Source organism: Rattus norvegicus, chromosome 5 (assembly GCF_021556685.1).
Source record: "Rattus norvegicus strain SHRSP/BbbUtx chromosome 5, alternate assembly SHRSP_T2T, whole genome shotgun sequence".
Taxonomy (NCBI): domain Eukaryota; kingdom Metazoa; phylum Chordata; class Mammalia; order Rodentia; family Muridae; genus Rattus; species Rattus norvegicus.
Window position 1 is genome coordinate 107,990,935 of NC_141538.1, and position 15,569 is coordinate 108,006,503.

A 15,569-nucleotide genomic window follows, 5' to 3' on the forward strand; every position below is an offset into this window, starting at 1 on the left:
TCCACCCCATGACAGAAAAGCAAGTGAGCTCGATGATAACAGAAATAAGGCTTTCACCTGAATTCAGATTTTGCCTAAGCACAAGCCTGCATCACCTTTCAGAAAGGACAGCTTCGGTTGTATGAAACACACACGCCTGTGCTGTGGAAACCCGGGAGAGGAGCTACCCTGCTTTCCAGCCGTGTTTGACACTGACAGACCACAAACCTTAACACATCACTTCTCAGTATTTGAAAGAAGAAAAGTGAATCAAAAGTCATCCCTCGCCATCGCAAATCCTTTCATCCCTGCATGCTGAGCAACACAACTCCAGGATTGATTTGGAAGTGATCATCAGACCCTTTCACAGGAAGAACAGGAAATACTGTATTGGGACAGGGAGGTACTGTTGTCTGGTGGGTTAGAGGCTCTCCCAGTAGTTTTGTATAAAGTTCAAAGATTTACTGAGCACCACTCCCTTCCTTGCCAATCAAAAAGACCTCAAAATGAGAATTTCCTCCCTTAACATATTCATAGATATAAATGAACATAAAATAATAAATATGCACTGTAACTCAAGGCTTGGCAGGAACTATGTCTAAACTAAATCCACTGTCCCCGGCAAGTTCAATTTGCTCTTTAAGTGTCTCATTTAGAGGAAATTATTTTCCGGGTCCCAGTTTTAAAAGACCATCAGTATTTCAACAGTCTCAGAAGCTAATGCCTAAATCCAAATGCACTTTTAAGGCACAGATATTTTTAATAATAAGGGTTAGAATTCAAAGGAGTACCACAAGGTATCTGTCTTTCCAGGGAAATGTACATGAAGATCTCTTTGAGAAAGTTTGGAAAGTAGTTACGACATTGAAAAAGATAAATCTACTTATGAGACAGAAATTTAACACAGACCTACAGGTCTGAAAATTATTATTTAGAAAACAATCTGCAAGTTTTTAAGATCCTTCTGGCATAAAGTTCTTTGGAATAATTTTCTTCTGGGAGATGGAAAGCATTTTCTAAGAGGCTTCCAACTCTAACGGCAACCTCTCTGATCTCCAGAAAAGCCAAGTTCAACTTTTAAGAGCACCGTGTACTTTTGGCATTAAAGAAGAAAAAAAAAAAGCGAAAGAGAAGCAGCCAAACAAGGATTGCTTCCCACCTTCTTAAACTGCGGGTGGCAAGCCACACAGGGTCAGGCAACTGAAGTCCAGGCCATGTACATTTGGCATCTGTGAAAAAGTTTCTAGAACTGGGGAGGTAGCACAGTTAAGATTGCTGAGTTAGGACACAGATCTGTTCCGATCCCCAGTAACCATATAAAAACCCAAGCCAGTAACCCCAGTACTAGGGAACCAAAGCAGGAGGATCCCTGGCGCTTGCTGCCAGACAGCCTTACGAAGTCAGGGAGCCTGTCTCAAAAGAAAGGTAGAGAGGCTGGAGAGACAGTTCAGTGGCTGACACTTGTTCTTACAGAGGACCCAGGTTCCATTCCTAGCAACCATATGGCATCTCACAACCATCCACTGACTCCCATTCTAGGATCCAGTTTCCTCCTCTGACCTCTAGGGATACCAGGCGCCTACGTGAAACAAAGACCTGTATGTGGGTACTCATACGACATAAAATAAGTAATCTTGATTTTTAAAAGGCAAGGTAGAGACCTGAAGATGGTGTCTGGACAGTAACCTCTAGCCTTCACAAACATGGGCACATACCCATATGCAGTTTCTGATGTGCAATGGACAAAAAAATTACTGCAAAATCAAATACACAGTGAGCCTGAGGGGATTTGGCAGCACCTGAAGGTGGCAAAGCTTCCCTGCAGTCCCGAAGACAAACGTGTGTATTCTGCATTGCATAGACCATTACTGTACACAATGCCGATGATCAAAGCCCAAAACCACCTAGCTCCAGTCTGAAAGGTTAGGAATTGCAATGGTCTCTCACTGGGGCACACACATCTTCCTCTTGATGTTGAAACATAATTGTTTAGTTATAAAACACAAAACAGTGTCCTCTGATCATATCAAATTAATATATCTGGTATATTTGTGCTGTAGTGAGATGTTACCAGTTGAATTAATGACTTGATTTTCATATTTAAACATATAACAGATTTGGGTATGAGATTAGGGCAGAATTGAAATAATTTCTGAAGTGGCCTCAACATATCTCTGCAATGTTATAATGTTTGTGTAAAGCAGCATCCTCAATACTCGTTACTATAAAATCAAAACATTGGTAAAAACCTGAAAAATTTTGAAGATGCTCTAAGTCCTTTGGTGCAAACCATTTGGCCAAGATTCTTCATGTAAAAATGTTGTTTCAATATACAAAGTTTCCTTGGTCCTCATTAAGTGTTAAAACATATATGCATTCTGAATCACTGTCTTAAGGTACGCTTCTTTATAATTCATTTTCAGTAAGCTTCTCGCTTGTTCATCCATTTTATACATCTACATTCCAAGCATCACATAAAAATCTCTCAGGTGAAAAGGGATCCTGAGTAGATGAAGTTCAACAAAGCCATGAACAACTGGCCATTCCTGCCGCAAGCTCCATATAATGATTACATAGTACACAGGAGGGAGGTCTCAGTTCTCTTCCTTTAAGAGTAGAATATCCACACACATATATTAATGTGGTATTTAGGAATAAAGAACACAGCACCTCCACATCTGCCAAAACACACCCATTTAAAAAAAAAATCTTATCTGAAGAGAGATTTCGATGAAAGCAAAATGGCTCAAGTCTGTAGCTTTTAGACTGAACTAACACTAAGACAACAGTTAATACTGCGATACCCATTAAAAACTAATCCAAGCCAAAACTGTTTAGTAGTCTACAAAATGCTTTGACATTTTCATAGAAGGTAATTTAATCTGTACATATAAGATAAAATCTATGGATTACCATAATCTCAGGTGAATTTTTAAGTTTTTACTTTGTAACAAAATTCACCGGAATCTGTTCTTTGAATAAGTCACAAAGTGTGCCAAATGATCTGTGCAGGAACCACACTCCACACTGCACACAGTTTGAACGTGTGGAGACACATTTGAAGCCTAATAAGAAAGTATCCATGGGCTTCAAAGGTTACTTGGAGAAACACAAAGAAGGAAGCCAGAAGTCAAAGGTCACTGGAGGTTACTGGGAAGTAAATACCACTAGAACAAGCTGCCAAAACCAACAGGAGACTTTCCCAGGATGTGGCACTGTCTCACTGACCTCTAACCTTTCCACACTCTGAGACTATGTACCTGTTTTAAAAACACTTTATGTAATATTTACCTTTCCCTATAGCCTTTATCATTAGCCCGACATCAAGTCCCATGATCCACAAAGTTCAGTTAACTATTGGGCAGCATATCCAAGAGGCCTAGTGCACTGCCCTCATAAAAAGAAAACTAGCGATGGTGCTGGGATCAGGTTACTGACAAGGATATAACCATAGGTAAGTAGGTAACTTCTGTACTACCCCCTTTATAACTATTAAAACAGTTAAAAGCATTATTTTAAAAGCAACTTCCTTAATTAATATAGGCCAGTTCCCCATTTTTACATTTGATCTTAACCAAAATGCCAAGAAGCAGCGAAGTTCCAAATTTTAAGATGTTAAAAAGCCTGTTCTGTCAGGAACATACATTTCCTTGTTTCTCAAATATCTATTTAATCCACCATCTACAAACATACTAGTACGGGGAAGAACTAAACATGAAGAAAAGATATTTCAGACCTTGAAATACATGTTTAGCCATTCAGTGGAAAGGACAAAAACCCTGGTCAAACAGGACTTAAAAGGAAATGAGTCCACATAATCCAAATTGGTCACAAAATTATATAGATGGGCACCCTCTCTTCAGGGCCCGTGCTTTCCTACAGTTAGCAAGGTAACTGTCTATGATCTATAAAGGGAAAAACTATGATACTAAAATAATCCATCGTATCCCACATGGCCCTGTGGCAGAGTTTACCAGTGATGTGAACTGTATTCAGAAGCAATGAGTTTCTAAACGCTTTATAAAAAAAAATGTTAAGTCCATGGACACAAAAACACTCAAAAACCTTCCAGATAAGGTCAATGTAGAGGATCTGAGATAAAGAGCCAAGTTCAAGACTACATTTGAATTGGGTCTCATGTGAGTCTGGGTTGAGTAGTTCATCTAAGGAAGGGTTGATGGCCTGGATAATACTGATTTTAAAGGAGATTTTGGTCCATTTGTAATCTTTATCTGTGCCACTAAACCAGTTGAAACAAACATGTGCTTGTGTCAGCAAAAAATACAAAATTGTTTCCCAATTTAGTAACTCTAAGGGTAAAATATCCCACCTATTACCTTCAACTAAAAGGAGAATTTCTTATACTTACAATTCAAAAACAAAAAGTATTCATATGACTTAAACATATTAGATGAGTGAATTATATTTCCACTTGTCGTGATCAAGAAAACCTGGACAGCAACTCCATATTATACTTTCACCTAACCTTCAACTTTTCCTAAAACTTTCTATAAGTCAATCTAAGCAGGTGCAGATCCCAGTCTTTGGTACATGCAGTCTGTTGGTTGTTTCAGGTTTGTTATATGGATAATTCTCCCAAATTGAGACATGCCCTCTCAGGGGGAGGTGCACGAGACTCGGGACATTCATAAAACAAGATTCATGAGGACCTCAGTAAGGTCCTACCACCAGCTGAAGCAATTGCTCAGGGGAAGGAAATTCTTGAAGAGGGCTCTCAAGTTGACCAGGAGGCTCCATGGATGCCAAGTTCACGAGTTGTTATCCATGCTTAGCTGGCATTTTTGATGATGCAGTTGCCCTTAAATTAACTACACTCATGTAACTCATTGGTTCTCTGAGTTAAGCTTGGGCAGGAGGATCTCTTTGGCCTCTTTTCAGCACCTGCTCGAGGAGGAAGCTGTTTGTTCACCTATACCTAGGAGAAGTAGCACAGGCAGCTTTATCAGAGTAAACTTGACCCACTTAGACATTAAAGCTGTTCCAACCAGATACACCATTTCAGGTTTGCACCTACCTAAGAGTTTGCCTTCCTCTACACCCACAGTTAAATCATGAAAGTACTTTTACTCTTTTGGGCTCTTCCAGAATATATCAGTTTACATACTAGCAACGAATATTTTTTAATAGCAAAGGCTGTTTACTGGCTTTTCTGTTTTGCGACAGAGTGTCACTTACCCCTCCTGCCTTCAGCAACTTTCTTCTAAAGTCCTCTGTGGGGTTATTGAAAGTTAGCTTCTCACAGCGGAGGTGATTCACTGGTGGGTGGCCTTCAAGATGCAGGAATAAGTCATAATCAAAGCGGACTTTCTTAGGTTCTTCCTGGAGGTTAAGAAAATTAAGAGGTAAAAATAGAAAATTTAAATACAGATTCAATCATCATAAGAAATGGGAAAGACCTAGATAACACTTAACAATTGTGTCAAAGTAGTTCTGACGAAGATAATACAATCTACAAGTAGGCGAATTTTCATTCGCCTTAGGAGAAAATTGGAAAGAATAAACTTACTTTCCCTTTGGGTTCTGAAGTGGACTGTGCCATGACTGTGGCTACCCAGTAGAAACCTAAAATATTCCTTCTACCTTGCCCCTGGCCCCCAACATCAAGACTTCTGTCTTGTTGTCATGCTTACTACTGTCCAAAGTGTCACAAATCCTACCTCTACTAGGCCTCCCTATGATGTATTTTTTTCTTAATTTTTCCATCATTTAGCCTTCAAATTTATCTATATAAATCAAATGTCTACTCATTTTTATTCCTTGGTTAAAATGTCAACACCTTCCCATGTAGATATGTATGCTACACGAAGACCTTCATAAGCTCCTCTGGGATTCTTGTCTCAGTATACCACCTTTGCCCAGTTGATGGCCAGCTCTTCTCAGTGGCCATATTCTTACTCTGGGTATCTTCACAGAGGCAGTGTGGACTGCTTGTCAACATTACAGATCATGAAGCTCATCCTCCATTCTTTGGCCTCTGTCATTTATCACAGTAAGTTTTTCTTCCCGTTCTAAGTAGGATTCTTATCTATCCCCAATTCTCTGGTTGCTACAACCTCTTAGAGCATCACTACTTCTTATATAGTCCTCCGTTTCCAAACTTGCCTCAGTCTTCATTTTATAGCAACAAGTGACTGATTTTTTTCCTAATGCAAAAATATATCCTTCCAGTACTTATTTAAAACGCCTTTAAAGGCTCATCATTTTCAATAACATAATCTCATTTCTTGAAACAAGCAGCACAGTCTTTTACCACCTTCTCTGTATTTTACTTGCATTCCTACAATAGTCTCTCCCCTTCCACACTTCTGAAGGTCTTGAAGATCTCCCATGTTTTGTGTTCTCATTGATTTTTGCTTTATCATGGAATACCCCAGCAGACCTAAAACTGCCAGTGTATTTCCCTACGTGGCTATATATGTTAAAATATATAAGTATCATTGAGGATCCAGCAAAAGTGCTAGGTCCTCTGTAGAGAGGTCCTAGTCCTCCCAATGTAACCTGAACTAGACATCACCCAGACCTCTCCACTCATATATCATTCCACTGAATTATGATTGCATGTGTCCTACTTCACCTCTAAATTGTTAAATATTCAGAGCGACCTTAGAATTAAGAAGGGGGTGGTATAGCTTATAATTGGAAGCATAACTAATAAAGCCATTTAACCAGTTTGGTAACGTAGCAATACCAAATGCTCATGACAGTCTTTCCATAGACTATAATTCAGGTATTTCATACATGCATTCATTTATTTTGTTTCATGTATATGTATAGGTATGTGGGGGTACATATGTGTAACACGTGTGCAGGTGCCTATGAAGGCCAGAAGAGAACATCAGATCCCTTCAAACTAAAGTTACAGGGAATCTTGAACCATGTAGTGACTGGGAAGGAAACTGAGATCCAATACAATATCAGTAAATGCTCTTCACCACTAAGCCACCTCCCAGCTCCCTCATTTAGAGATTTTAAATTATTACTTGTTGAGCTATATAGGTAAGTGAATAAAGGCAAGCCACAGAAAAAACATTAAACTATGATATATCATGACCCAGCCAGTCTCCAAGCTGACATGCTTTGCCATGCAGAGACATGGAGGAAAGCTTGAAAACCGCTATATTGAAATAGTCAACAATCATCAACCAGATACAGTTAAGGGGGGTAAAATCACTAAGTCTACCCCACACCCTTCTAACACAAAAGATTCACTCCAGTGTACTTTAAAAAAATAATATGTTGAGAAATATAACTAACTACCACCAAACAATGAATGAATGAAGGAGTAACTGCATCCTCGAAGCCTTTTGGTTTAAATACGCAGAGAAGGAGCCATTGCTCCTCACAAAAGCCTAAGAACAAGGACTAGAGTAGCTCTTCCGTCCATCCGTCTGTCCCGTAGCTCTTCCGTCCATCCGTCTGTCCCGAATGCAATTTTCTTTGAAATGATTTTTTTTTGCTTTTTTTCTTTGTTTTATTCATTTGTTTGTTTGTTTAAATTTAGTGAGGAATAAAATGGCCATAAAGATGTGTTGTGGTCAACTATAAATCTCTACTTAGAAGGCAGATATCAATATGATGTTAAGTTTTGCTCCTCAGAAAAGATTATTCTTCAAAGTTCACATACGAGGAGCCAGAACTAGTCTCTGTTCTTTCAGGAGACAGGTTCGATTCCCAGCACCCAAAGGATGACTCACCACTGTTTATAACTGCAGTTCCTGACAGAACCAACCCTAACTCCAGTTCCATAGTGGAAACTGTGCCCTCTTCTGACCTCTGAGGGCACCAGGCTATTACTTAGTACGTACACACACACACACACACACACACACACACACACACACACACACACACACACAAATCTATATAAGAAAACTCTGTGTTTTCCCCAAATATAAAATAAATGTTTCCTGGAGGAGCAATCTGGTTTGGTACTACCATAAGCTCCAGTGCTTGCCAGTCACTTACATACCGTCTCTGAGAACAGGCTAAGAGGGAGGAGCATGGGGTCTTTTCGAACTAAAGCACCAGGATCGAGTGGGGTTCAATGTGAATGCTGTGTTTGGCTTCTGAAACTCAAATGGATTTCACAGATAGGCTGGTTTCATTGTATACAAGGACAAAATAAGACAGAATAAAAATACAGAGACCCAAGACAACGACTTACACTCTAGCAGGCCTCTTGACTCTGACATCTCAGTCAATAAGAAGAACTAAAGACATGCTCATCAGAGGCATAGCAAGTCCAGGACTGGGAAGAGGACTGCATTCCTCATAAGCAGAACTGAGACTCCCTACCATCAGCGGAACTTGTCTCTCAGGACACTTTTTGTCTTAAATCATTCCTATAATGGACACTTGCTGCTCTGAGACTGTAAATACTTATAAAAAATAAAATAATAAACACTCAAAATAAAATGAAAATTCTGCAGAAACCACTTACAGTTCCTAAATCCTTTACAGAAGAATCAGTTCGGTCAGAGGAAACACAATGTGTCCTCTAGGCTGCCAGAGCACTATACTAAATTAAGTAAGCCAGTCTCAGCAGACAAGCACTGTCATGGCTGATTTACATTGAGCTATTTAAGACCCTTAAATTAATCAGATTCATGGAATCTGAAGGACAGTTCTCAGGGTCTGAGATGAGGGGCATAAACAAATGTTTGTTTACTAACATTAGCACCGTTATTTTCCGCTTATAAAGCAAGGAAGTTCCTGGGATACTCTACATCACTGCATGGATCAGAAACACCACTGCAGTTCACATTTCAGAGGTAAAAAAAAAAGGTGTGATGCACATGCCTTGATTTCCAACCCACAGCAACTGGCCTCAAACTCATCAACATCTGCCTGCCTCTGCCTTACAGGTACAGAGGATATGTCCAAACTGAAGCCAGCACAATGTCAGATTCACATGGATGACAGAAGAGGTGTCTACCCATAATCACAGACTCTCGCAAGAAGTCAGAGCTCTTTACTCTATGAGAGAAAGGCTTTGCGGGTGAAAACCTAGATAATCCAACCACGGGACAACACTAGGACACTAGATATGGCAGTGTGATTGATGTGAGGCAATCCTCTCTAATCAAATACCTGCAGAACTGAAAGGCAGTGGTGTGAAGGGAGCAAAGGCTTCGAACTCCTTTTCATAAACACAATCATTTAAAAATACACTGTATAGTCAGAAAAGGCATTTCTCCAGGGAACATAAGTAAATGGACTATCAGCATATAGAGACGCTCAACATCATAAGTCATTGAGGAAACGCAAACCAAAATCATGATGGAGAACGGATGGTACTCAACCAACAGGAGATCTACAGTTAAAAAGAAATAGGAACATAAAAAAAGCATTAGAAAAATTCCAACTTTTATACACTGCTAAAGGGAATATAAAATGCATAAAATGGGTAAGGTGATTTTGAATATAATTAGCGACTCCCTGAAAGTTAAACATAATTACATACAATACAATCATATAATTCTACCCAGGCATTTACCCAGGGGGATTTCAGAATATGACAACATGAATACCGGTAAGTGATATTCACAATGGCGATGCTCTAAATAGTCACAAACAGGAGGCAGGTCAAATGGCCACCAACTTACAACTAAAAATCAAAAAGTGTGAACTACTAATATTATTAAGTATTGAGATATCTCATAACAGGGATGAATCCCACTTCTCAAAAGTTATTTAAACTTACTAAATAAAATAACATGTAAAGCACTTAGCATCACAAGAAACTAAAAAAAAAATTTTTTTACTGTCAAGTATGTCTCTGCTCCCCTCTGTGTGTCTCTGTCTGTCTCTGTGTCTCCTCTCCTCCCTCTCTCCCTGTCGTGTGTGTGTGTGTGTGTGTGTGTGTGTGTGTGTGTGTGTGTGTGTGTGAGCGCGTGCGCGTGTGTCTGTCTGTCTGTCTATACCCTAATGAAGGTTGAAGGCCATAAAGGATGGCATGGCAGGAATGTGGTAAGTAGACACTAACAGTGAGAAAGGAAAAACATACGAAAAATAAAACATACTCTGTTATCGCTACATTCCTGTTTTGTGGGCTAGTTTATTGTCGTTTGGTATCTCTTGGTCCAAAGAAAACCTTTGATGAGTTGAAAGGTTAAGCCTCCTAGACATGGAAAAGCCAGTGTTGCTGTGGAAAGTACTGAGTGCTAAAGGGTGGGTTGCCAGGCTCTGGCTCTCATCCTGCCCTGAGCACAGAGTCCTTCACCATGACCTGTGAGGTAAGTATGCAGATCCTAGGCTACACCCCAGGGATGCTACTTGCATGGCTCTGGTGTGAAAACAGCTTTCCAATCTGTGCTTGGAGCTGCTGCTATGCCCAGGGCCGGACTTGAATAGAGTGCTGGCTTAGAGAACTGTATTCTCTTTTCTTATTTGCTTTTTCTTTAAAAAAAAAAATAAGTGAACTATCTCACTTTGGGGCACATTAGTACTTTTGAATTAAAAGTAAGAAATATCATTATTTAAATAAAATTTCAGGCCCTATTACAGGCCTGCCGTGGGGTTGAATGCTTTGCTGGGGGTCCACTGATCCAGTGAATACAGAGAAACAGCAGCAAGCAGTAGCTTTGGCAGGTGAGGCAGGGGAACTTGGGGTAAGGGTCCTAGCTTCACCTCTCATGCACAGACCACTCCAGTTTATGGTGCCGACTTGGTACCTTCTTGTGATAAAAGACAACAGTCTATCAGGTTTGTAAACAAAACCCAGAACAGTAATGCTGAAAAGAGGACCAGCACCTAAGAAATGTTTACTTAAAAAGGAAACAATGTTCCAAATATTCCACATATCATCAATACACAGAATTCCTCTAGACCTTCTGAGAAGGACACTCCTACCTCCCCATGCCATGAATAAATATAAAGTCCAGGGACCTTCAACAATCACCCGTGTCTTGGAGTCTGTGTACTCTGCCCCAAACATAATGGTGACATCTTTTAAGTGCAACAGAACCCAAAGTACCTCAGTCTGGAAATAACTTTATATATTGGCCACGTATGTTCACCACCTAGAGGTAATACAGGATTTTATTTTTGCAAGAATTCAAGGGATAAAGCAGGAATAGAAACATTTCCTGGAAAAACTCTGATTTCTCCTTTCAACTTTACAAAAATCTCTTTCAGAATGGTAATCATTCTTCAGAGGAGTATTTAGCGATTTTTAAAATAAACCGATTGAATCTGATTGAAATTATCTTTTTATAGCCACTATTATTAAAAGTTGTGATAACCAAAATTTCAAGAAGTCAAGCTTAGCTTTAACTTTTTATACTGTTACACTTATTATTTTTATTATTTTAATATTATTATTATTATTATTTGGCTACTAGAGAATTCTAAAGGAATTTGGGTAACGATCACATACCTTGTTTTTAAAATAAACTTCAATTGGCAATATGAAGCCAGCGTACCCGGACTCTTCTACCTTGTAAGGTGGGTCTTTGCACACTGCAACATTAAAAAAGAAAACAGAAAAGATGAGAATAACAAGACAAAAAGATGTTGAAAACATAAACATTCTGACACCAAGACCAGGCCCAGTTTTCACAGCCCTTAGAGATTCCAATTTCTTCCTTATTTCTTCTTCTCTGGGACCCATAAGGATATGTTTCTTACCTAAAGCCAAATCTATATTTTTAAATTAAAATCTGGGCGAAGTGTACCTCATTACAGCCAGTCATGGTCACAGTGAGGGACTTAAATATCATGCTCAGAAACAGGACAGAGCCTATGATCTAACCTCAAGAGAAGTAAAATATTGGTTCTCTTGCCATGGGTCATGGCCCCTCTGGGGTTGAATGGCCCTCTCACAGGGGTTGCCTAAGACCATGCTGTAGAGCAGGTATTTATATTATAATTCATAACATAACTAGCAAAATTGCAGCTATGAAGTAGCAATGCAAAGCACCATTGGGGGTTAGGGGTCACCAATGAGGAACTGTCTTAAACAGTCACAGCACCAGGAAGGTTGAGAACCACTAAGAAAAGAACTACAGGGTTTCCTAACTAAAGAACCCAAACTAGGAGTTAAGAAAATTGTCCCTTGACTGGGCTTCTGTTGTCTGAGATGTCCTGTACACTTTTTTCCTAAGGCCTGAAACCCAGGCTCTGTCACTTCTCATGAACATTAGGATTCATTGCTTCCACTTCCTGATGCCACAAAACTGAGGTTTTATGAGATCCCACCACAGCGACACATTTTAAAAAACAACCAAATAGTTATTGCTTCTTAAAATAAAACGAAGTCTTGGAGAATCAGAGTCCTTGGGAATTGACATTTCATTCTTCTACTACATTAAAACAATCACAGGCCAACTGAATCTCGTTGGGTCTTGTGGGCTGGAAAAAGAGCACTTGCTCTTGCAGGAGACCTAAGTGCCATATCCAGCAGCCACATGGCATCATCTCACAGCTGCCCTAACCCAAGTTGCAAAGGATCTGTTGAGCTTTTCTAAGCTGGGCCAGCTCCTGTGTGCATGTAGTGCACACATTCACTCAGGCACACACATCCAGTATAGGAAATCTCTCTAATCGGTGGTTTCATGGGGTAAGAAGGGGAAACTGGATATGCTGAATGTCAAGATGCTTATCCCAGTCCACCGAGTCCTCAGCCGCAGCCCAGGTCACATTTCCAGGCTTCCCCACTTGTTTCCCACCAGAGCCCTTGTGCTTCATTTGCACTCTGGTTCCCCCATCATGCTCAGCACTTCCACCTATGCTCAATGCTCCCACTCTCCCTGTCTCATCCAGCTCTTGAAGCTCCTTACACCTATCCCAAGCATGACTTGTCTAAATCACTACTCTGAAACCAGACAGAGTTCTGTCTGACCATATACTAAAAGCCCCACTCCTGTAGTCCCTTTCCCTCAAGGGCAGGAAACAGACAGACACACAGTTTCACCTTGGGAAGTCAAAGCTTCCCAGGTGGTTAGGGTGCAGCAGCTGGCACACCTGAGTGCTTAGCTACAATGTAGTTCACACACCAGAGGACCTTTACAAAGCTGCCTCGCTTCTCTGGAACCTGCTTCTAAAGGGTAAACATGGTGATGCTAGATACTGAATGCTTGTGTTGCCCAAAACTCACATGTTAGCATTCTAGTCTCTGATGCTAATAGCAATAAATAAACCTTTGAGCTTGTGGAATGCTTAGCCCTAAATGAAACATCCATATCCTCTCTTCCCAAGGCTTGGGACAATTGTAGAAAATGGGACAAAAGACTGACAGTGTGAATGAACACAGAGATACAGTATCCTTTGGACACAATCTGCAGCTGCCTATATGAACTCACAACAGTAGTGGCAAGCTCTGTGCAAACTCAAGCCAGACCAAACCACACTATGGAGAAGGGAGGAGACTGAAAAGCTATTGCAAGCTGGTACCTGTTGGGGAGTTTGTCACTAGTAGGTCACTCATGTTCAGTGTAAGATCCATGGATATCTGGGCAGCACAAATTGGACTTGATGGGTGGGGTAAAAGTGGGGGGCATAAAGGTGCAAGGTAAGGGATGTTGGAGTTCAGAGGAAATAGGGGAGGCAATGAAAATGCTCAAAATTCAACTCATTGTGCAAAATTGTAGTAGAAGTAGTAGTAGTATTAATCGTCGTCATCATAGTCGTCATCATCACAGTCATCATTGTCATAGTCACTGTTGTCGTCCAAAGATCGCTCTAATCTCTTTGCCTACGTGAGGCCAGGGTAAGAATCCAGTCAACAACCCTAACTAGGATCCTCACATCAAAACCTGCACAAGATGGCACTCTGACATCAGACTTCAAGCCACAAGATTGCAAGAAATAACTATTTTCTGTTTCTACTACCAGGTCCACTATACTTTGTTACTACAGCTTGAAAGAGCCAAGATGATAGAGTGTATATGTATCAATGCAACAATGTATAGATCCATTCTCAGCCCCGTCAGGAAAGCAGGCCCTAAAATAACTAATCACCACTTAGAGATGGAAACAAGAGAGGCTTGGATTTGGACCATGGGGCTGTCATCCATGGCCTCGGGCTGGAGATCTTGACAGCCTCTGCTTCCTTTCACTTTAACAGAGAATAAAACACCATCTACACACTTGCAAGCATAGCTTCAATGTGCAAGGTGACTGTATGTAGGAAACATTATTTAAATAAAACAGGATGTTGGCTCCACATGGCACAGATAAGATACAGTCACAGAGAAGTGCATGGACAGCACAGGTTGGCTTTTGTTTCTACTTGACAGTATTTCGCCATGTAGCTCAGGCTGGCCTGGAAATCTTGATCCTCCTGCCTCAGTCTCCTGAGTGCAAGGATTATAGGCAGGTATATGACACCAAACACAGCTGAAGCAAAGATTTTAATGTCTAACTCTCCTTAAGCTCACCTGATGAAAAATTTCCCCAAACCTGAAAGTCAAGAATGAAGCACCTCACTTTATCTTGTAGGCTTTTCTAATTTAAATAAAAAGAAAGAGCAAGAGAACCCAGAGTAGTGGCAGTCTCTTATCCACTGACCACCTGCCAACCTTCATGAATATTCAAATGACCTGAACACTGGGGTGAACATGTAGCCCCACCCAGCGGGCTGGTGGCTGGCAGCACTATACACTCTTGGCATTCTAAGCTGTGGGGCCCTTGCAAAAAGGCAGTTTCATTGTATGAAATCCTTAAAGAATTAATGACAATATTTTTAGATGGCAGTTTGGTGTCCAGGTTGCTTAGAATTAATCATGCCAGTGTCATTTGAAGGAAGTTTATTTTGTGAGCTGCTGCACCCGCCAGGGAGCTATAGCTGTTCCTCTCTGCACCCTTTTGTATAATTCATTTTCTCCATTCTGAATGCAAATTGCTCCAATTATAGGAAACAGCTGTTAGTGGGCACATCTTCGAGTTGGAAATCTTGGGATTTTTTTTTTCAGCCTCCTAAAGGAAGTGATCTGCTGTGTATTAATATTCTGTACATGTCTGTTTTCATAAAAAAATATTTATTAACTTATACCTCAATTATTTTTAAGTGTAAAATTTTCATTTACAATAAATGATATCTATATAGTACCCTGAGTTCTTAATTAGAAGTAAACAATAGGGCCACGGGATGGCTTAGTCAGTAAAGGCACTTGCCACCAAGCCTGAAGACCTGAGTTCAATCCCTGGAACACACACTCAAAGAAAGAGGAGAGACAACTTCCTCAATCTACCCTCTGGTTTCCATATACATGCACACATGCAAAAAAAAATTAAATGTAATAAAAATGTTTAAAAGACACATAAATTAAGACTGTGTGTATGAACAAATATACACATGTGTGTGCTCATGCAAGCACACGTGCATGTACCTAATGGAAGCCAGAGGTCAACCTTGGCTTTCATTTCCCCTCAAACAACTTGCACCTTTGTTTGGTTGTTTTTTTGAAGACAGAATGTCACTACGTGGATCTGACTGTCTTAGAGCTCACCACATAGACCAGGCTGGACTCAAACTCACTGAGATCCACCTGTCTTTGTGTCATGAGTGCTGGAATTAAGAGTGTGTGCCACTACACTCAGCCATGTACCCTGTTTTTGAGACAAGGTTT

The 15,569-nt window shown here is 40.3% G+C and overlaps 1 protein-coding gene across 3 annotated transcripts in view; it reads right to left on the minus strand.

Moving 5' to 3' along the window:
* Positions 1–15,569, minus strand: part of Mllt3 (MLLT3, super elongation complex subunit) — a 254,496-nt gene that overhangs the window by 93,787 nt on the left and 145,140 nt on the right. For all 3 annotated transcript variants that reach the window (NM_053718.4, XM_087660050.1, XM_087660051.1), the window contains 2 exon segments: positions 5,176–5,319; positions 11,378–11,460. In NM_053718.4, coding sequence (NP_446170.2) covers positions 5,176–5,319; positions 11,378–11,460 — 227 coding nt within the window.